The sequence below is a fragment of the Pelophylax lessonae genome, assembly GCF_965119305.1.
Source record: "Pelophylax lessonae genome assembly, chromosome: 4".
In the NCBI taxonomy this organism is placed as follows: Eukaryota; Metazoa; Chordata; class Amphibia; order Anura; family Ranidae; genus Pelophylax; species Pelophylax lessonae.
In genome coordinates this window covers 91,426,417-91,448,907 of record NC_138771.1, presented here as the reverse complement: position 1 = coordinate 91,448,907, position 22,491 = coordinate 91,426,417, and the positions used below count along the sequence as shown (strand labels likewise).

Sequence of the window (22,491 nt, the reverse complement as noted above, 5' to 3'; positions counted from 1 at the left end):
ACACAAAATTTCCCCGATGCGCGCTCTCTGGAGCGCGCGGGGAGACTGCTTCTGGGAGGCCGTTTAAAAACGGCCTCCCGAAAATTCGAGTCCGCGCTGCAGCCGTATATAGGCTATAGCGCGGACCGGAAGCAGTTAAACACTCCAAACTGACATTTGAAGCTGATGTAATGAAGATTAATGCAACAAGGGGTCACCTAAATGGGCAGTAAGCTGCATTAGGCATTTTCATATGTTTTGTTATGATAAAGAATAGTGCTGTCATTCGCACACAGCAGTGTTGTGTCATGTGTGGTCCAAATTGCGCATGTACAGTGGGGATCGAAAGTTTGGGCACCCCAGGTAAAAATTTGTATTAATGTGCCTAAAGAAGCCAAGGAAAGATGGAAAAATCTCCAAAAGGCATCAAATTACAGATTAGACATTCTTATAATATGTCAACAAAAGTTAGATTTTATTTCCATTATTTAAACTTTCAAAAGAACAGAAAACAAAAAAATGGCGTCTGCAAAAGTTTGGGCACCCTGCAGAGTTAATATCTTGTACTGCCCCCTTTGGCAAGTATCACAGCTTATAAACGCTTTTTGTAGCCAGCCAAGAGTCTTTCAATTCTTGTTTGAGGTATCTTTGCCCATTCTTCCTTACAAAAGTCTTCCAGTTCTTGAAGATTGTGAAGGCCATGGCAAAACCTTCAGTTTACGCCTCTTGATGTAAATCCCCGTGGATTTCGAGGTGTGTTTAGGATCATTATCCATTTGTAGAAGCCTTCCTCTCTTTAGCTTCAGCTTTTTCACAGATGGCATCAAGTTACCATCCAAAATTTGCTGAAATTTTATTGAATCCATTTTTCCTTCTATTCTGGAGATGTTCCCTGTGCCACTGGCTGCAATACAACCCCAAAGCATGATTGATCCACCCCCATGCTTAACAGTTGGACAGAGGTTCTTTTCATTAAATTCTGTGCCCCTTCTTCTCCAAACTTACCTTTGCTCATTCTGCCCAAAAAGTTAAATTTTAACCTCATCGGTCCACAGAACTTGTTTCCAAAATGCATCAGGCTTGTCTATATGTTCATTTGCAAAGTTCAAACGCTGATTTTTGTGGTGAGGACGCAGAAGAGGTTTTCTTCTGATGACTCTTCCATGAAGACCATATTTGTACAAGTATCTCTTTATAGTGGAATAGTGTACCACAACTCCAGTGTCTGCCAGATCTTTCTGGAAGGATCGTGCAGTCAAACGTGGGTTTTGAATTGTTTTTCTCACAATCCTGCGAGCTGTTCTGTCTGATATTTTTCTTGGTCTTCCACTGTTCCTGATGACTGCCATTTCTTAATTACATTCCAAACAGAGGATATTGAAATCTGAAAACGCTTTGCTATCTTCTTATAGCCTTCTCCAGCTTTGTGAGCGTCAACTATTTTCAGTTTTCTAGACAACTGCTTAGAAGATCCCATGGTGCTGATTGTTGGGGCAAGGTCAGATGAGTCTGGGCATTTAAAACCTTTGAGATTGACATCACCTGGTCTTCTCAGACGATTATTGAGAACAATCCATGACACTGGCAGGTCTCAGCCTTGCAAAGGGGGCTGTGCATGCTATAAATTCTGCAGGGTGCCCAAACTTTTGCAGACGCCATTTTTTTTGTTTTCTGTAATTTTGAAAGTGTCAATGATGGAAATAAAATCTAACTTTTGTTGACATATAAGAATGTCTAATCTGTAATTTGATGCCTTTTGGAGATTTTTCTATCTTTCCTTGGCTTCTTTATGCACATTAATACGTACAAATTTTTACCTGGGGTGCCCAAACTTTCGATCCCCACTGTATACTTCCCTAAGCACTGTGGTGCCCACTAGACAAACATCATCTTGAAATGCTGAGAAATTAGAATACAATAATTACTCTTTACACACTGTACAACAGACCACGAGGGTCAGAAAGGGGAAAAGGGCAGGACTTTTAGATGATGCCAGAGAGATCAACAATTTACACTAAAATACTGTACTCTTTACACACCCATTTTATTATTTTCATTAAAAAAAGATGGTGATATTATCTTCATAAAAAGATGGTGACTTTTTTTTTTAATCAAAGAACAACAGCAGTAAATGCACTTTCTATTTACTATTTAGCTGTAATTGCCATTATTGCTAAAGCTACATTCTGCTTTCTACATTTGAAGAAATGTACTCAAACCACTCTTTATTTATTTTGTAGAAAAATAACCAGCATTTTCAGATATTTTGTGACCTGCTGGACCTTGACTCAGAAAAAGTGGCACTATGGCTTTGTAATAGGAAAATAGTTACAGTATCAGACACTGTCATCAAACCCATGACAAAACATCAAGCTGACTATGGAAAAGATGCTCTGGCTAAGAAAATCTATTCTCATCTTTTTGACTATGTAATTGAAAAAATCAATAAAGCACTGAGGTCCCCAGGAAAGCAGAATACGTTTATTGGAGTGCTCGATATTTATGGGTAAATATAGTTTATTGCTTTGCTCTTACATACATAAAATGTCCAAGTTTTATTGAGCTGAAGTATGATGTTACATTGGGGGAAACCATTATATTACCTCTGAAGGTTCCTATGGACTCAAGTCAGTGTAACTTAAAAACCATTACTCAGTTTTCTGTCTTCAGGGAAGAAAAGTCAAGAGGTAGGCTTTTCAGACAGCACTCAAGTCTAAATAGATTCACTTCCACCAACTATTGATCATGTTTCGCCCAAACTACCTGACATGAATAAAGTTGAATTGTATGCAAAGAACTAAATCCAGAGCTAAAATACATATTTGGGAGCTAGCTTATCTGTCAAAGGATTTGTATTTCTGTCCCATCTAGTCCTGAGATCCATAAAGCCCTGATCAATAGCGTAGCCTGTCTGGTGACCTAATTTCTCTGCTGCAGTTAAACCGGAACTATACTCTTCTCCATTCCTGTGCTGACGTGTCCTGGCTGTTGACATTGGTTAGTCTCCTTAATGGTTCTAATCAAGGCCGTTTTGATTGGCTGGGCTGAGAAGACGTCACTTCTATGCATGCACAAGAGTTTTTTCGTCTTGGCAATACCTAAATCGTATACTGAGCTGCGTGTATGCAGTTTAGTGTACAGTGCGGGCAGGCAGGCAAGAAACGTCATTGCAGAACAGACATTAAAAACCTTGCCGGCCTGGTCCATAATGCTTGCACCAATCTCTTCTAAACATAAAAAAATGGATCAAATGCTGCTAATTAGCAAAAGGGGTGCTAAAATAGAGACTGGTGTAGGTGGCACAGATAGACCCAAAGCAGGACTATCTGCTTAGATGTAGCGAACAGCACTTCCAGCAGTTTCCTAAGCCATTATAATGGTACAGGAAGCTTAGTTGATTCCCTGGTATCTATTAAAAAAAGAGGTGTTAGTCTTACATATATTCAAATCTATGCGGAATCCACACTGGCTCATAAAGGCCTTTCTGTGTAGTGTGGTCCTTAAATCCGACCTAACAGAACTCCCACCCTGGGACATAAAATGACTACTATCCTTAATACGGTTTTTAACTGCGCTAACCTCCAAATTTTTAGGACAAGCTTTCGGGGTGTGTCCCCTTCTTGAAAGACCAAGCAATACTCTTAAACCTGGATAAAAGGGATAAACCCTGGGACATACACAGCAATAAATACATTAAAGGTAGTTATGCCTGCAGGTAATTAAAGTGGTTCTAAAGCCTTAAGGTTTTTTACCTTAATGCAGTAAGCCTGGGATCCCTTTCATACTTACCTGATCCCGATTGAGATCCAGCGCTGTGCATGAGAGCAGCGGCTCTCCCAGCTCGGTCCCTCCTCACAGGACAGATCAATAGTCACGGGAGCCAATGGCTCCTGCTGCTGTCAATCAAACTCTGTGACAGGGGAGTGGGGGTGGGGCAGTGCTCCCATAGGTAGCCACTTCCTATGGGGACACTGGCTGAAGAGGAGGAGTAGGGAGCACCGGCGAGGGACACAAGGATTGGGGCTGTTCTGTGGAAAACCATTGCACAGAGCAGGTAAGTATGACACAGACACTTTAATCACTCTCTAAATGTCACAACTGATGCCCAGAACAGCACAAGTTTTTTATTGCTGTTGGTGTCACCCTTTGGGAGGTCCACCCTAACTATTGTGGTGTCAGCAGGATAAACGGTAAGGGGTAATCCAAGATTTTACAATGATCATCATATCAGAAGTAAAGGGGATATCTTCCAATAGGGACATTTTTACTGATGACTACTGCCAAAGGTGAGATTACCCATCCTTTTCCACTCCTTTTCATGTCTCAAGGATACAAAGTAAAAGGAAATCTCTCCAATGAGAGCACGGGTTGTATGGATGTCACAGAGCGGATATGACAAAAAAATATTCCTAGTGGGGTTACAGTTAGAAAAAAAACATTCCACACTTTTCCCAACACTAAAAATTGAGTTTTAATGGCTATAGTTTTTTTTATTTTCTGAACATTTCTTGAATAGTAATGCGCTTTTTATAATGTACATCTTTTCAATGCAGGTTTGAAACATTTGACGTAAATAGCTTTGAACAGTTCTGTATAAATTATGCAAATGAGAAACTACAACAACAGTTCAACTTGGTAAGTACTCAGAAAGCAGTAAACATAGAGACCAATCAGACATCGTCTTTTGAAACGAGGACCTTCATTGAAGGATCCCAGGGTATTACTTTAATGAAAGCTTGAAAACTTCTGAAATTACATTAAAATGTTAAAGCAAGTATCCATTTTAGTGATTACATTTAGATCTACTTTACCACTTTAACACCTGGCACTTTTACCCCCCTCCTTCCCAGGCCAATTTTCAGCTTTCTGTGCTGTGGCACTTTGACTGACAATTGCGAGATCATGCAACACTATACCCAAACTAAATTTTCATCATTTTGTTCGCACAAATAGAACTTTCTTTTGTAGTATTTATTCACCACAGCTTTTTTTTTATCTTTTGCTAAATAAACTAAAAAAGACTGAAAATTTGAAAAAAAAAAAAAAACAAGTTTTTCTTCATTTCTGATAAAAAGTTTCGCAGATAAATAATTGTTCTTCATAAATGTAGCCCAAAATGTATTGTGCTACATTTCTTCTGTGAAAATGACCCAAATCAGTGTATATTATTTAGTATATAGGGAAGTCCACAAACTATGATATATATCTGGAAATCATTTCTTGAGGCCATTAAACGCCAGGATAGTACAAATATCCCCCAAATTACTCCTTTTTGGAAAGTAGGCAGTCCAAGGTATTTAGTAGGAGGCATTTCGAGTTTTTTGAAGTTGTAATTTTTTGCAATACATTTTTTGAAAAATGAAGAAATTAAAAAAAATATATGTTTTACATACTGACACCACTGCAGTACCGCTTCATCATATAATTCATGTGGCAGTGATCAGGGACACTGACTGGTGACATTTTTTTTTATGATTCTTTTTTTTTTTAACACTTTGTAATCAGAGTAATATAATGTTACCATAGTAACATTATACTACTCTAGAGAAGTGATCAGGATTTTTTTTTTTTTTTTACACATTATGCTTGCTAAAAGCAATGTATTAAATTGCTATTAAATTGCTATAAGCAAGCATTTTACTGTATGAAACTGAATAATTCAGTCTTTTTTGTTGTGAATAGCTGTGATTGTTCAAAGCTAATCACATGGTGCAGATAAGCTGTGATTGGCCCTGTCTGTACAATGTGATCAAATTGACCAATCACAGCTAGCAACACATTCGTGCACATTGGATGGCTAGAAAGGAAGCCATCCATTGTGTAAAACTGTGACTTGCTGTGATTCGTCAGGGCGGTCACATGGTACCGGCAGCGGCCCAGCGATCGGCGCATCCTGACAGGATGTCATATGACGCCCAGTCAGGATGGGAAAGCCACCTCCCAGCCATCATTTTGCTGTAGGCCGGGCATGTAGTGGTTAACAAAAATATAATTATTTGCTGTTACTGTTTTAGGCTGGCCATACACCAGTAGAATATTGGTTGAAATCTTATACTGGTTAGTTGGGTCAAATCAACAATTAGTTTTTAATGCAATGTCAAGAAAATTCAAAACCGTAGAATGGAAAATTTTTCTAGATTGAACAAATTTCTAACAGTGTTACGTGTTTTTTCGGGAAAGTCAATTTGTTCCAAAATCAACTGTTAAAACTAGGGATGCACCGATACTAGTTTTTTAAGACCGAGTATAAGTAACAATACATTTTCTCATGTATTTGCTGATACCAATTACGATACCTATTTTTAGTGTTTTTTTAGGGCTCGTTCACACCATACATGCTTAAAAACCGATGGAAATACCGCACAGATTTCTCTTGCAGAGACATCAGTTTGTGAGTTTTAGTGAGTTTTTACAGCCAGGTCAAGTATGTCCAGGCCGGCCGCACTGCGATTTGAAAAAGAGTCCTGTGTGATTTCAATCCAGGTTCAGATGTGATTTCTACTTTCATACCCTACAATTTACATGGGAATCAAACCTGAACTGCTGAACGAAATCCCACCAGCCCACACATATGTGAACTGAGAGGTATCAGTTTTAGTATCGGAGCATTTGCACAAGTACAAGTACTCATGCAGGGGCTTAGTATCGGTATCAGTGCAAAGCTAGTTAAAACCAAACAAATTTTTGAAGTATTGTTAAACATCATTCATTAAGTCATTGAATGTACTGAGAATTTTCATACAAACGTTTGTTCGAAAAGTTACTAGTGTATAACCAGCATAACTGTGCACCATTACTAAGTAAGGAACATACCGGTGTAAGTCATTTGAATGTCTTAGCTTATTCTCACCACAGTAAACCCTGAACTGTGATTGCTTGCTATGAGTTACTGCACTTTGCACATCTTTATTGGTAACATATTCTGTTGGTATGCATATTTTGTATATTTATTTGGTACTGGACTGGAAAACTGACCTATCAGAAAGACCAGAAGTGGTGCAAACATTGGGCTAGATCAGGGGTGTCAAACTCAACTTCATCTGGGGCCGCATCAGCATTATGATTACCCTCAAAGGGTCGGTTGCATCTGTGATACTAGATGTCCAGAGCATCCCAAACCCCTTTTATCAGATGTTAAGAGTCCACCCCACCCTCCCTTACATAAAAGTTCACCCCCTTACCTTGTGTTGGTGCTGGGAAGAAGCTGGTGGCAGAGCTGGGAAGGAGAAAGTGCAGGGTCTGCAGGAGGCTCAAAGGAGGGCTGGAGCTCTACTGCAGCTCCAGGAGAGGTGTGAGGGCCACATGAAATGGCCTGGAGGGCCAGATTTGGCCTTGTGTTTGACACATGTGGGCTAGATAAACTATTGTTGGTGCACCAAATTATATATTTTTTTAATGCACCAAATGATTTTTCTTTTTGAATGGTTTGCACAGAAAGGTGCGCACCAATTGGTAAAAATTCCCAAGTGTGACTTTTTGCAAAAAAAGTTTCCCAATCTGTGCCTCACAAATATTGGTATAGAAAACGGGTTTGTCAATATTCAGTGCCAAAAAGGATGAAGTCAGTTACACATTCTACTATGTGCCAAATAAACAATATTGCTGCAGCATAATACGTTATTTGACGTGCAATACGCCAATGTAGGATGTCACACGCAACAATTTGCATTCCTTAACAACTGCCAGTCGTAGTTTATCTGACCTTTTCTGGTATGGAAGTATTTAATGTTTATCACCAAAATGAGGATTTTAGAAAAGTAATGAAAAAGATATGTTAAAAATATAAAACGAAATACATATTTTTAAATATTCTATGGCCTGAAACATGTATGGATCAGCAGTTCTGCTTTCGTTATGACTTTACATGCTGCATGCTCAGTCCATGTCAGTGGCTGAATAAGTATTGAATCCATTGGACCAACCAAGCCACTGTAATTTTTATAAGAAGGTCTGTGATGACACGCTACTTATTCTCTCAGCACAGAGATCCTTTAGGATCTGCTCATACCTATGCAGATGCAATGGAGCGCACAGGTTTTTGCACGTTTTGGTGCGTTGTATTTAGGGAAGATCATTTGTTTTAACATGCTGCCCTACACGTGAAAATTGCACAAAAGGAGTAGGAGCGTCTTTTTTAAAAAAAATTGCGCTACACTAAAATGCTTGGTACTTTGTTACCATGCATTTTACACCACAATTTCATTTCACACCATGGTTTCACGCACACGTTAGCAAGGTGTGTTGGAGTGCCATTAAGAATTAATGCAGGAACGCAAGAGATTTTACCACTCCTGTATCACACAAATGTGAACATAGCCAGCTCTAAGACTGAGACTTGAGCGATCAAACACCACTGATCGCTCGGTTCCCGCAGCTCCCTGAGCAGAGAGCTGATGACTGTCAGTTAGCAGCTCTCTGCTTTGCCCCCCTTCGCTCACTGGAGTGCTGGGCTGTGAAGAGGGCTGGATCAGAGAGAGAGAGTCCAGAGAAGAGCTACTAAACTAGTACATGGATTGCAGGAAAAAACTTACCAGGAAAGGTTAAAGGACCTTAACATGTATAGCTTGGAAGAAAGAAGAGACAGAGGGGATATGATAGAAACTTTTAAATACATAAAGGGAATCAACTCGGTAAAGGAGGAGAGCATATTTAAAAGAAGAAAAACTACCACAAGAGGACACAGTTTTAAATTAGAGGGGCAAAGGTTTAAAAGTAATATGAGGAAGTATTACTTTACTGAGAGAGTAGTGGATGCATGGAATAACCTTCCTGCAGAAGTGGTAGCTGCAAATACAGTGAAGGAGTTTAAGCATGCATGGGATAGGCATAAGGCTATCCTTCATATAAGATAGGGCCAGGGACTATTCATAGGATTCAGATATATTGGGCAGACTAGATGGGCCAAATGGTTCTTATCTGCCGACACATTCTATGTTTCTATGTTTCTATGGATCAGCCGCTTTATTCTCTCAGCGGCTTGCTGAGAGGCTGACCCGGGTGCCAGTCCAGGCATGTGGGCGGATGCCGACCATATGGTTGTGATCTATTCCGAGCCTGGACTGGCTCTGTGACATAAGCTGACAGCGGGCTTTAGCCCACGGTGAGCTGAAAACTGGTCACAGGACTGCAGAACAAACTGCACTCCTGTGATCCACAAGAAAAGTACAGCCAAACAAGCTTTGGCTCTACTTCTTTTTTAAAGAGGCCTTTTTACAAAAGTGCTTTTTTAAATAGGCTAGATAAAGGTGACAAGCAGTTCAGTAATAGTATGCTGTATTATTGGATTATAGTTCCTTTAATAGCCCGTAGAAGACGTTATAAAACCACGCTGTTGTCATTACATGCAATGTTTACCTAAGGGAGTGTATCTTCATGGTAACTATGATCAACTGAAATATTTCATTCTGATGATACCATAATCCATTTAAAAACAGGTTTTGTAGGTTATGTAATATGGCACCATATTGCTTTACACTTAAAGTGGTTCTAAAGTCTCAACATTATTTACCTTAATGCATTCCTTGTATTAAGGTATAAAATGTTTAGGTATCAGTTTGCCCCCTCATATTTGAGCCCTCACGTGATCCAGCACTGTGCCCATCTTTGCAGCTCTTTCTCTTCTCTTCGCTCTCACAGGCTTGGCTGAGAGCAGTGGAAGCTATTGGCTCCCACTGCTGCCAGTCAAATCCTGTGACGAGGGGGCAAGGCTGAGCCATGCTGTCTTTGCCTATAGATGCAGTCAGTGTGCCTCAGGATTGAGCCCGCAGATGTGCCACCATAGGAAACGGCTTCCAATGGTGACACCAAAGAGAGGAGGAGCCAGGAGCACCGGTGGGGGACTCAAAAGATGAAGATTTGGGCCATTCTGTGCAATTCAACTGCACAGAGCAGGTAGGTATAGGCCTGTTTGTTATTTAAAAAAAAAAATAATAAAAAATAAATGTTTACAATTCACTTTAAGTATTAGTAATTCCCATATGCATTACTTTTACAGCTCAGGCATACAGTGCCTTGAAAAAGTATTCATACCCCTTTCATTTTTCTACATTTTGTCATGTTACAACCAAAAACTTAAAAGTATTTTATTGGGATTTTATGTGATAGACCAACACAAAGCTGCACATAATTGTGAAGCAGAAGGAAAACCTAAACCTAATTAGTAAATAGAGTCCACCTGTGTGTAGTTAGATCTCAGTATAAATACAGCTGTTCTGTGAAGCCCTCAGATGTTTGTTAGAGAACTTTAGTGAACAAACAGCATCATGAAGGCCAAGGAACACACCAGACAGGTCAGGGATAAAGTTATAGAGAAGTTTAAAGCAGAGTTAGGTTATAAAAAAATATCCCAAGCTTTGAACATCTCACGGAGCCAAGGAGAGTATTAATCAGAGAAGCAGCCAAGAGACCCGTGGTAACTCAGGTGGGAGAATCTGTCCACAGGACAACTATTAGTCCTGCACTCCACAAATCTGGCCTTTATGGAGGAGTGGCAAGAGGAAAGCCATTGTTGAAAAAAAGCCATAAGAAGTCCCGTTTGCAGTTTTGCGAGAAGCCATGTGGCAGACACAGCAAACGTGGTGCTCTGGTCAGATGAGACAAAAATTTAACTTTTTGGCCTAAAAGCAAAACGCCATGGGTAGCAGAAAACTAATACTGCACATCACCCTGAACACACCATCCCCACCGTGAAACATGATGGTGGCTGCACCATGTTGTGGGGATGCTTTTCTTCAGCAGGGACAGGGAAGCTGGTTGATGGGGAGATGGATGGAGCCAATACCAGGGCAATTTTAGAAGAAAACCTGTGAAAGCATGCAAAAGACGTGAGACTGGGGTGGAGGTTCACCATCCAACAGGATAACAACCCTAAATATAAGGCCAGAGCTACAATGGAATGGTTTAGAACAAAGCATATTCATGTGTTCGAATGGCCCAGTCAAAGTCCAGACCTAAATCCAATTGAGAATCTGTGGCAAGACTTAAACAATTTTGTTCACAGATGCTCTCCATCCAATCTGACAGAGCTCGAGCTATTTTGCAAAGAAGAATGGGTACAAATGTCACTCTCTAGATGTGCAAAGCTGGTAGAGACATCCCCAAAAAGACTTGCAGCTGTAATTGTAGCGAAAGGTGGTTCTACAAAATATTGACTCAGGGTGGTGGGGCAAATGCACGCCACACTTTTCAGATATTTATTTGTAAAAAATGTTGAAAACCATTGATCATTTCCCTTCCACTTCACAATTATGTGCCACTTTGTGTTCGTCTATGACATAAAATCCCAATAAAATACATTTACATTTTTAGTTGTACCATGTAACTGCAGGCGTATAATGTTATGTAGTATAGAAAGCACCATATTAATAGAGGCTTGTTCATATAAGATCAGACCAGACTGGAAAAATGTCCACTACAATACAATATTGGGCAGTAAGGCAGTAAAAGTAATTAAGAAATAGCTTTTCAGCCAAAGTCATTGTAGTAGATAAACATCTACTAACATTTCAGACCTACTAACTAAAAGCTATTAACATCTGTCTCCAAAAATGGTGTACAACTACTGCTCAAAAGTACAACATTTAAATATAAGGCTCCAAAACATTTCCTCCAATTAAGGTTCCAAAAAAAGGGCTTGGGATTATTAAATAAGTCTCATAGGGACTGGGAAGATATTACTGTATGATTATCTACCAATCAGACTTCAGCTTTCATTGGTGAATAACATTTAAAAGAAGTTAAAATGGGACATTTGAGAGGTTGACATTGTTTTGGGCAATCACTGTCATCGTGCTTCACTCATTTCTCTGCAAGCATCTCCCCTTATAAAGAAATGTATTAGACTTCTTATCAAGTAAAGGGATATGTGTAGAGACTGGAGACTCTTAATGATAATGGATGGATGGGAAGAACTGTATGCCTCTTGGAGAAATAAAAAAAATATAAATAAAAATTCTACCTTTTCCCTAAATTTTTGTATTTCTTTCAAAACTAACATGTATTTTAAATATTTTTTCCAGCATGTCTTCAAGCTAGAGCAAGAGGAGTACTTTAAGGAAGATATCCCTTGGAATCTCATAGACTTTTATGACAATCAGCCAGTCATTGACCTCATTGAAGCAAAGATGGGTATTTTAGAACTACTAGATGAAGAATGTCTGGTAGGTAGTTTTTTTAGCCACATAAAATTATTTACTTCCTATTCTGTTATACTATATTAATTAGTGGTGCCCATGGCTGATAGTTATTTTACACTGACCAATCACCTGTTCAACCTTTATAATTTAAAGCAGTTGTAAATCCAGTGAAGTGACTAGCCTCAGGTGGTACACAGAGATGAAACAAATGCTCCTACATAAATTGTACTTATTTATCTACAGCACTCTCTTCTTTATATCCTTCTATAGCACAGTTTAAAGGCTATTTCTAAGCTTAAAGGAAGAAGAGGGTGGGGTCACACACTACACAGCATGAAGCAAGGAGCTGAGTGTAATCTGAGATCTGGGTGGAGGAAATAAACACACCCCACTCTTCACAGTCCCAAAGGAAAATATGCACAGCTGAGTCTATCAATCATAGTCAGTGGGCTGGAGGGGGGAGGGAGCGGCCATCTCCCAGGATTGTCTGGTGCGAGCGTAGACTGTCAGAAGGGTCTCATGCAGATAGCAGAGCATTGAGAGAGGCGATAGAAATCACACTGGGTGTTTTGGATTGAGGCAAGTACACACTATAGAAGGATATGCTCAACTTTTTTTTAGAGGTTTATGAGGCACCATTCTTCCCACTGACACTAACAGTGGGGCCTAATTCCTCACATTGACACCAACAGTAGTGCGGAATTCTCCTTACTGACACTAATGATGATGCACTGTTCTCCCCCCTGACACCATGGATGAGGCACTATTCCTCCCTCTGACACCAACAGTGGGGCCTAATTCTCCCTACTGACACCAATGATGATGCACTGTTCTCCCCCCTCCCTCTAACACCAACAGTGGGGCCTAATTCTCCCTACAGACACCAATGATAATGCACTGTTCTTCCCCCTGACACCATGGATGAGGCACTATTCCTCCCTCTGACACCAACAGTGGGGCATAATTCCTTCCATTGACATCCAGCAGTGGTGCAATACTCCTCCCACTTACACCAACAGTGGGGCACCATTCCTCCCTCTTATACCTATGATAAAGGACTATTCCTCCTACTGATTCCAACAATAAGGCACTATTCCTCCTCATACTGACCACACGTTCTATGTAGTTTTTTTACTCCCACTGACCACCAAGCCTGAAGCATTGTTTACTTCCGCTTACACCTGGGCATTTTTTTCTCCCGCTTGCCACAATTTGGCTCCCTAAAGTCCTTACTGAAGGACAGTAAACTGTAGTGTATGTAGAAAGTTTAAAGACCCCTGCTATAGAAGTACCCTATAGAAGTGTATATCTTGTTATGGGATATTTTCTTGTAAATGCTGAAGAGTGGGATGTCTTTAGGGTTGACTTTTGTAAAAATTAGAATTTCCCCACCCTGGCCACCTAATATTTGGGGACTACTGCGGTGCCCTGCAGCAATTCTTCCAATAGGCAAACCCTGATCGGCACTTGGTGCTTAGCTTGTGAATGGTAGTGACACCTTTCCTTGAAACCACTGCAATTTATGTTGTTTCTTGATGTTTTCTCTTGTGGCAGATTGTTACTATACTTCATCTAATAGATATTTTCTACATTCATTGCACTGTATTTAACAGCTACCACAGGGTACAGATGAAAACTGGCTACAAAAGCTGTACAACAACTACATTAATAGGAACCCCTTATTTGAAAAACCAAGAATGTCCAACAGATCATTCATCATTCAGCACTTTGCAGATAAGGTAAGCTAATAAAATAAGCACCTAAAAAAGAAGATAAGCCTACATGTAATTCAAGGGGTTTAATGAACTAAATTCATTTATATATTGTAGATATGCTGTACAAAGTTTCCAGCGTCACAGCAGGGAGGAGATGTATCAAAAAAGATATTTGCTGAACAGACTATAAAAAATAGAAATATGTCCATAAAAATGCCCTATAAATAACCCCTTCACACCTTCACAAGGATAAAACAAATCTAAATGCCTAAGCCCAATTTTGTCATTTTGACATGTGTAGTATAACCGTGCTTATCATCACAACTACTTTATGCATCCAGATGGATTATAGCATGGGTTTTTTTATTTTTTAGGACAAATTGGGCTTTCATTTGATGATAAATGGTAATGAATATCTTCTGATTTATTTTTTTATTATCTAAGGAAATTTGGCCCAAAATAATAAAAAAATAATAATATTTTTTTTTAAACATAACTGTACATTTCTTGCTACTACCACAACTTTACCACCAAAGAACATCCCAAAATGTATTCTCCGGCTCCTGACAATCGCAGCCATACCACATATGTGTATGTTAGTTGTTGTTTGTACCTGTAGTACAGCTCAGAATCAATGGTGCACATTTTGCTTTTTTAAATCCTACCTAAAACACACTGACACTAACTGACACTGATACTAATTAAAAAAAAAAAAAAATCCTGTTCAAAAAATACTGACCCTTGCATTTGACCTTGACCTAAATATTAACCCTGTCACTGGCCTAGATCAAACCTTGATCTAGGTATTTTTTATTATTTGTTTTATTTTATTTTATTTTATTAATTATTATTATTTTTTTTTTTTTTATTCACACACATTTTTTCTGTCTCTGCAAAGACAGAGTGATATGATTTATCTCTCTCGTCCATTCACAGAGACAGAAAACACAGGGGCGGGCTTCACAGTGTCTGATCAGGTGACCTGCCCTATTCATACTCCAAATCGCTCATCCAAAATACAATGGTTTTCAATTTTGTCTATTTACTCCTGAGCAACTTGAAGCTTGTAGCTCAAAAAAGTACATAAGCTTCTTTTGAGCTACAAGCTTATAGCGTGTTCGGTCCCAATAGACTTCAATGTGAACACCTGAAAATCACACAAATGCGCAGCAAAGGCGTGAAAAATTTTTCTTATTGCGTGTTTTTATTTCCTAGCAGCTAGATTTCCATTGGGTAATAATAATTTTAAAAACTATCCGCTAGCAAAATGCCAGTGGCACCTGAGCCTTCCCAGAGGTATTAGCGTGCTCTAAGGTTTTCTATTCCTTCGCATACATTTTTATTCATTAACTATCTCTTATAGCAGACCTGTGATATAGAAAGTATAAGGCGTCCGGTGGAACTCCCTTTTTATTTTAACTTCTAGGAATTTTCACCATGTATCATGTACGAACTGTAAGTGCAGCAACTTCTACTATGCACTCTGAACTATAGATGGCGCTGTAGTGATATACCAGTATCTCTGTGTTTATTTATGCCTCTATATTCTGCCAGGAAGGACGTTTTTTTTTCTGTCTGCTCTCTCCTGTAATACTGTTTTCACACATGTATTCTGTTTCCCTAAGCAAATAAAGCCGGATTTTCCATTAATCATGACATCAGTGCCTCGTCTTATCACATAACCCATACCTACCAACTGTTTGAGATGGAAATGAGTGATACCTATTAGCAAAAGTATGTAGTCATAGGACACACCCCCTGCCATGCTTGCTTAAAGGAGAGTTCTAGACAAAAGAAATTTAGTTAAACCCGCAACTACTTTTTTTTTTTTTTTTTTATACTATTCCTTTATACTGGCTTTTGAAATTACCAATGCAACAATTTAGGATTTGGAATGAAAGGTTTATCATTGTGAAACACTTTTTGATAGGTACGTAGTGCATTTTATATACAATTGTATAGACCAGACCAACATGAGGGACTCGGGGACAGTCCCTTGAAATCACGGACAGTTGTGAGTTATGCATAACCAACACATACTAGTACAGCTAATATAAAATATATAGAACATCTATATAGGAGATCTGTGATTATGTAATGATTGCAATACTTGTATACAGGACTGAAAAATTACTGTTTTGTTTTTTTAACACTGTCAGTATTAGAAATAACAGTACAGATGGAAATGGTTTCATTGTATTCTTTTGTGCATCATAATATATAATATTATCTAACGCTATGTGTTTGATCTGCACAGGTAGAATACAAATGTGATGGATTTTTGGAGAAAAATCGTGATACCGTATATGAAGTATTGATTGATCTGCTGAGAACTAGTAAGGTTTGTGTAAATCACTTCCTTGTTCTTTATGTATATTTGCATTGAGAAACTTGGAAACTATGAATTCATAGACACAGTTTTTAGGAACAATAGGAAAGTCTTGTACATAAACTTCTGTGCAGGGAGGCTTCCAGTTACCTCCCGCTTAGTAGAGGGTGCTGTAAGAAGCCTTCCAATGTGCAGAGGATTTCAGTAAACGGATGTACAGTGCAGGGATTGGCTGATTTTACCTTGTGCAGCCTGGAGTCCTTGCTTATCTTTCTTGAAAAAAAAACATGTTAACATTGTGTACAGATCTGTGTAAAAATATAGGGCATCATATACGAAACCCCATAAAGTACAACTCTAACATTTTTAACTAAAAAGAGGGAGGGAAGGGACAGGATGTACCCGTAGCTAAAGTCTCTTTTGGTAGGGGTATGTCCTGTCCCTTCCCTCTTTTTTCTGTCACTCTCTCTGTTTGTCATGTTTAACATTATCACAGTAAGTGAAAGTGAAAAAAAAATCCACATTTTTGGGTTGTTCCTAGAAAAGTAATAGAGGGAAAATCTTCCAATGGTACTAGTATCTGCTGATCATTCACTCTTGTTCAGGAGTTAGGAGGTCCTGAGAAAGCGGGAGCTCCCACGATACGCGTCGACCTTATCTCTTAAGTTTGATGAACAATTAAACATGTTGACAATAGATGTTGACTGTTGTACTAATATACAAACAGCTACATGCAATATGTGATTTTTTACATGTTTTATTATAAAAATAAAATTTGTACTTTTATAATATCTTTAGATATTTGTGTGTTCACTGGAGGGGTATTAAAAGTCCTACTATACATATTCTTACTATACTCACAAACCAACATAAAGGAAAGGCTTGTTACAAATACCAAAATGGAGAACATCCATAACCATCTTGCATGTGTCTTGTTCCACTATCACTATGCTGCACTGACTTCAGTTACTGACACATTTCCAGGGGTCCTTTTTTCATCAGCGCTCCCCTCTAAACATTTCAGCATCTGCAGGCTGTGCATCATCGTCCCAGTGTAACAAGGAGCATGCATGGCGATTCTAAATCTTCTCCATTTTCATGTTTGTGAATGTAACGTGTTTGGTGAGTTGCAAGGACAAGATACCTTCTAGCAAATGCTTCAAAAAGAAAACATAGGAATAAAAAAGGAAACTATATATTATTTATGTTACACAGGTTTTGATGTGTTTTTATGTTCACAAATTCTTTGTGGTCATTATCCAAAGCTTGCTTTTTTTTCTCTTAACAATCCTAGTTCGGCCTGTGCGCCAGCTTTTTTCAAGAGAATACACCCAGCACTCCACAGTATAGTGCTGCCATCAAGGTGAAGTCTGCACGGCCTGTGATAAAGTCATCAAACAAAGAGCTCAGGATGACAGTTGGCAACAAGGTATGGCCTATACAAAACATTCTGCTGAATACTGTAATGTCGTCATAACCAATTTCTACTCGCTCCGTAACTAAGTCTTAAGTGGAGAACATCGATGTGAAGTCATTATGCTTTTATAATAGTTTTACAAGCAGAGAGCCTTACTGACATATGTCTACCTATGACATATGTCAGTAAGGCTCCTTTTACACTTGCGGTGATGTTTACCACCACCCTGATGATCTGCAGTGGATCATTTTTCAGAGGATGATGAAAGGAGGTTTCTCTTACGTCCTCCGACAGTCGCCGCCTCTTCATATTCGTCACATATGGGGTATTAGACTTTGCTCCGAAGGAGTAGCTAGGCAACAGAATATGTTAACAATAAAGCTTTAACATATCCCACCCTCAAGGGGTGGTCCCCTCAGTCAATACCCTCCTACTTCCTGCAACCATATCTCAGTTTTAATGTCTAGCTTGTCAGGAGTGGCTGGCTCTCTCTGTGCTGGGACTTTTTGTCCCAGACTCTTTCTTCTTTTTGATATTTTGTTTGAGTTTTCTCTCTACCTTTACTTAGCTGTTATTTTTGTCAGCATTAGTTAGTTCTTCGGACGAAGAGGATCATGCGGACTGGGTCTCGGGCTGATCCCCCTGGTCGCAGGTCGTGGGTCAGTGGCTTCCCAGTCTGCCATCGAGCGTTCAGCCAGGTAACGCTCCTGGCACGGTGAACGACCCATCCCTGTTCGGTGCAGGGATGATTGGTGAGGTGGCTACCTCACCGGACGCTGTGCGGTTTCTGAACCGCCATTGTGTGCGTCTTGAGTAGCGACTCTCCCTGCCTCATGTGCAGCGGCTTGTTCGCCTGTGCGGGTTCCCCACGCCATGTGAGGTAAGTGTATCTATGTGGGGACCTGTCTGTCTGGGGGGGTCTCAGTCTGGGACTGTGTAACCTGCCTTTAATCACACTGCTTGTCTCCCTATCTCTCGGCTGCATGCTGTGGGCTGCAAGGGGGGGGGGGAGCTGTATGACACTGAGTATGTCAGGCTGGGCAGTGTGAGGAGCTGTGTGCTGTGGGGCATGTTTTTAATGGCATGTTGGGGCATATACAGCGATCGCTGCGGCGATCTAACATGTATCCATATTATGGGATGATATTGTGTGTGATTTTATGCACTGTGGAGCGGCGATTTCGGCGCCAAACGGCGCCATTTTACCGGCGCCCGCTCCGGCCGCATGGTTTACATGCACGGCGGCCATTTTCTTGTAGCCTCCATAGGCTTACATAGAGCGCCCTGGCAGCATCACTTCCTCTCTCCTGGAAGCACCGATCGAGGCAGCAGCTGCAGCGGAGTCTCCTCAGGTTTTATCCTTCTATTCCTGTGTTCCATTGCCTGTATTCAGTCTGTATATTCCCTGTGGGGGTCTCATTGTGCCTGAGTGTGGTGCGGTGGGCTGCGCTTGCCGCGCTTGCTGTAAGGGGGCAGTTAACCCTTGGTTGTCTGGCATACAGGGGCAATGGATTCTCAGGAGGGCAAATTTCCCACAGTCTTGGTGGAAAGCCAGGGGACCGCTGTTTCCCCCCCAGGGGGGGATTTGGCCACTATTGTGGCTGGCCTTGCTGCACAGGTGCAAATGCTGGTGGCTGCTCAATCTACTAAACGGCCCAGAGTTGCTCTGTCCTCTGATTCTGAGGGTGAAGGTGATGGGGCTGTTCTGGCGGGGACCCCCCTATCGGGGTCCCGCTCCTCTCTGGATCTAGTGGGGTCTGAGGTAGAGGCTGAAGTTGAGGGGGTTGATAATTCTCCCCCTGGCTCGCCTGAAGAGCTTGCAATCATGGATGAGTTGATTGCTTCCATTAAGCAGACGCTACGTTTGCAGGACGAGGTGTGTCCCCCAGCTGCCTTGGCGGCTTATGGGACGCAGAGAAAACGCAGGACGCCGCAGGTCTTTCCCTGCAATGCTGATTTTCAGCGCGCTGTTAAGGACCAATGGCGCGATTTGCGCAAGCCTTTTGCGGTACCAAGTAAATTTAAGCTGCGTTATCCTTTCTCGCCTGCCACTGATGAACGGTGGTGTGTGCCTCCGCCAGTAGATCATGCTATTGCGGTTTTGAACAAAGCCACTGCGATCCCGGCAGAGGGATCCCCTATTTTCCGTGATGCCACGGATAGGAGACTGGAGTCTCTTGCCCGTCATACTTATTCTGTTACGGGTTCTATGCTTAAGGCTCTGTTTGCTTCTCTCATGGCGGCCCAGGCGATCGCAAGTTGGACGCAGATGCTTAGGCGCGTCCTAGTGGCCGATTCGGCCTCAGCGGCGACCCTGGATATGGTGGATCAGATCCACCAGGGTGTCATGTATCTGTGTGATGCGGACCTGGACCTGATTCCGTTGGCCGCGCGTGTGCACAGCGTGGCGGTGTTGTCTCGCCGCCTGGTTTGGTTGAAATGTTGGTCGGTGGACCAATCTTCACGTAAAACCTTAGCCAATCTGCCTTATGATGGGTCTCGCCTTTTTGGGGAGTCCCTGGATGTGTTGATTAAGGGGATTACTGGGGGTAAGAGCACTCTCTTGCCCCATTTCCCCAAGGCTAAGGGGGCTTCTGGGAAGAAGCATGCTAATTTTCGGCCCCCTCAGGGGTCCTTTCGTGCCTTTCGGCCGCACTACAAGGGCAAACCGTTCAAGGGCCAGGGCTCTCAGAAGAAGCCCTGGTCTGGAAAACAGAAGTCCGGCCAATCCGGACCTGCGGCCCATAACAGTTCGGCCTGAAGGGGCGCCCTCACCCAGTTTTGGGGTGGGGGGACGCTTGCTCGGTTTTCTTCAGCCCTGGTTGGCCCGTGTGCGGGACAGATGGGTTCTGGAAATCGTTCGATCTGGTTACAAGATCGAGTTTCTCTCTCGGCCAGAGAGCAGATTTTTTCCCTCAAATCTACAACTGTCTCCAGAGCGCCTGCGGGATCTGCGCCTGGCGGTGCGGGACCTGAGGGCTCAGGGAGTGGTGGTTCCGGTGCCTCATCGGGACAGATTTCGGGGGTTTTATTCCAATCTGTTCACTGTGCCCAGAAAGGAGGGCAAGGTTCGTCCAATTCTGGACTTGAAAGATCTGAACCGCTCTGTGCGGGTTCGCAAGTTCCGCATGGAATCCCTGCGCTCGGTGGTGGCTGCCCTGGTTCCGGGGGAATTCATGGCCTCCATCGATTTGAAGGATGCGTATCTTCACATCCCCATATTCGAGGGTCATCAGAGATACCTTCGATTTGCCATTGCGGAGGATCACTACCAGTTCGTGGCGTTGCCCTTTGGGCTCGCCTCGGCTCCGCGGGTCTTCACCAAGGTGCTTGCACCGGTTCTGGCATTATTGAGAGCCCAGGGCATTTCTGTCCTGGGGTATCTGGACGACATTCTGATTCGGTCTGCGACCAGTCAGGGTCTGGAGAAGGACCTGTCTGTCACGATGCAAACTCTGCAGGAGTTCGGGTGGACGATAAATGTTCCAAAGTCGACTCTGAGTCCGTCGGTTCGTCTTCCCTATCTGGGAATGATACTGGACTCGGTGCAGGCGAAGGTCTTCCTGCCGGAAGACAAACTCAGGACTCTTCAGGAGGAAGTCAGGTCCCTCAGGGACGTTCCGAACTCGTCTCTGCGGACGTGTATGAGATGTCTGGGATTGATGGTCTCGGCTTTCGAGGCGATTCCTTTCGCGCAGTTTCACACGCGGGGTCTCCAAGCGGAGATCTTGTCCAAGTGGGACGGGCGACCTCAATCTCTGGATCTTCAGATCTCGTTGAGTCATCGCACCAGGGAAAACCTCCTGTGGTGGCTCCAGTCCCCGTTGGTGTCCGGGGGCAAGTCGTTTCGTCCGATCTCGTGGACGATGATCACCACGGATGCCAGCCTGTCGGGCTGGGGTGGTGTTCTGGGCGTTTTGTCCGCCCAGGGGACCTGGTCGGAGGGGGAGTCTTCCCTCCCGATCAACATTCTGGAATTGCGTGCGATAAGGCTCTGTCTTCATCGCTGGACGGACCGGCTGCAGGGCTGCCCGGTTCGGGTGCAGACGGACAATGCCACGGCGGTGGCCTACATCAACCACCAAGGGGGCACCAGGAGTGCCCGAGCGGCTCGAGAAGTGGCCGACATTCTGTCTTGGGCCGAGACTCATGTCCCGGCGATAACGGCGGTTCACATTCCGGGAGTGGAGAACTGGCAGGCGGACTATCTGAGTCGCCAGACCCTGGATCAGGGGGAATGGTCTCTCCACCCGGCTGTCTTCCAGATGTTGTGCGCGAAGTGGGGTCTTCCAGATGTGGACCTGTTCGCGTCTCGCCTCAACTACAAGGTGAAGAGGTTCGTGGCAAGGACGCGCGACCCTCGGGCGGACGCGTCGGACGCGTTAGTGGCCCCGTGGCATCAGTACAGGCTGATGTACGCGTTTCCACCGATTCAGTTGCTGTCCCGGTTCCTTCGCAGGTTACACTCGGAACGCAGCACGGTGATTCTTGTGGCACCGGACTGGCCTCGCCGGTCCTGGTACGCAGACCTCGTGAATCTGGCGGTCGACGCCCCCTGGCGTCTGCCTCTTCGGGACGATCTACTGTCTCAAGGACCGATTTACCATCCTGCTTTACAATCGCTGGCTTTGACGGCCTGGCTGTTGAGACCGAGGTCCTGAAGGAGAAGGGTCTCTCTCCAGAGGTTGTTCATACCTTGATCAACGCGAGGAAGTCTTCCTCGGGAAAGGTTTATTACCGTACTTGGAAGGCCTATTTTGCCTGGTGTGAGTCCAGGGGGTTTTCACCCCGCACGTACTCGGTTTCCCGTGTGCTGTCTTTCCTTCAGACGGGTGTCGATCAGCGTTTGGCGCTGGCTACGATAAAGGGTCAGGTGTCTGCGCTGGCCGTTCTGTTTCAACGTCCCGTAGCTTCCAA

At 42.6% G+C, this 22,491-nt stretch overlaps 1 protein-coding gene across 2 annotated transcripts in view; it reads left to right on the top strand.

Annotated features, from left to right (window-relative positions):
* The window catches only part of MYO5C (myosin VC), a 231,607-nt gene that overhangs the window by 106,294 nt on the left and 102,822 nt on the right, over positions 1-22,491 (top strand). For both annotated transcript variants that reach the window (XM_082256678.1, XM_082256677.1), the window contains exons 10-15: positions 2,220-2,485; positions 4,533-4,614; positions 11,997-12,137; positions 13,727-13,852; positions 16,086-16,169; positions 17,452-17,586. In XM_082256678.1, coding sequence (XP_082112804.1) covers positions 2,220-2,485; positions 4,533-4,614; positions 11,997-12,137; positions 13,727-13,852; positions 16,086-16,169; positions 17,452-17,586 — 834 coding nt within the window. The remainder of the gene's footprint in view (positions 1-2,219; positions 2,486-4,532; positions 4,615-11,996; positions 12,138-13,726; positions 13,853-16,085; positions 16,170-17,451; positions 17,587-22,491) is intronic.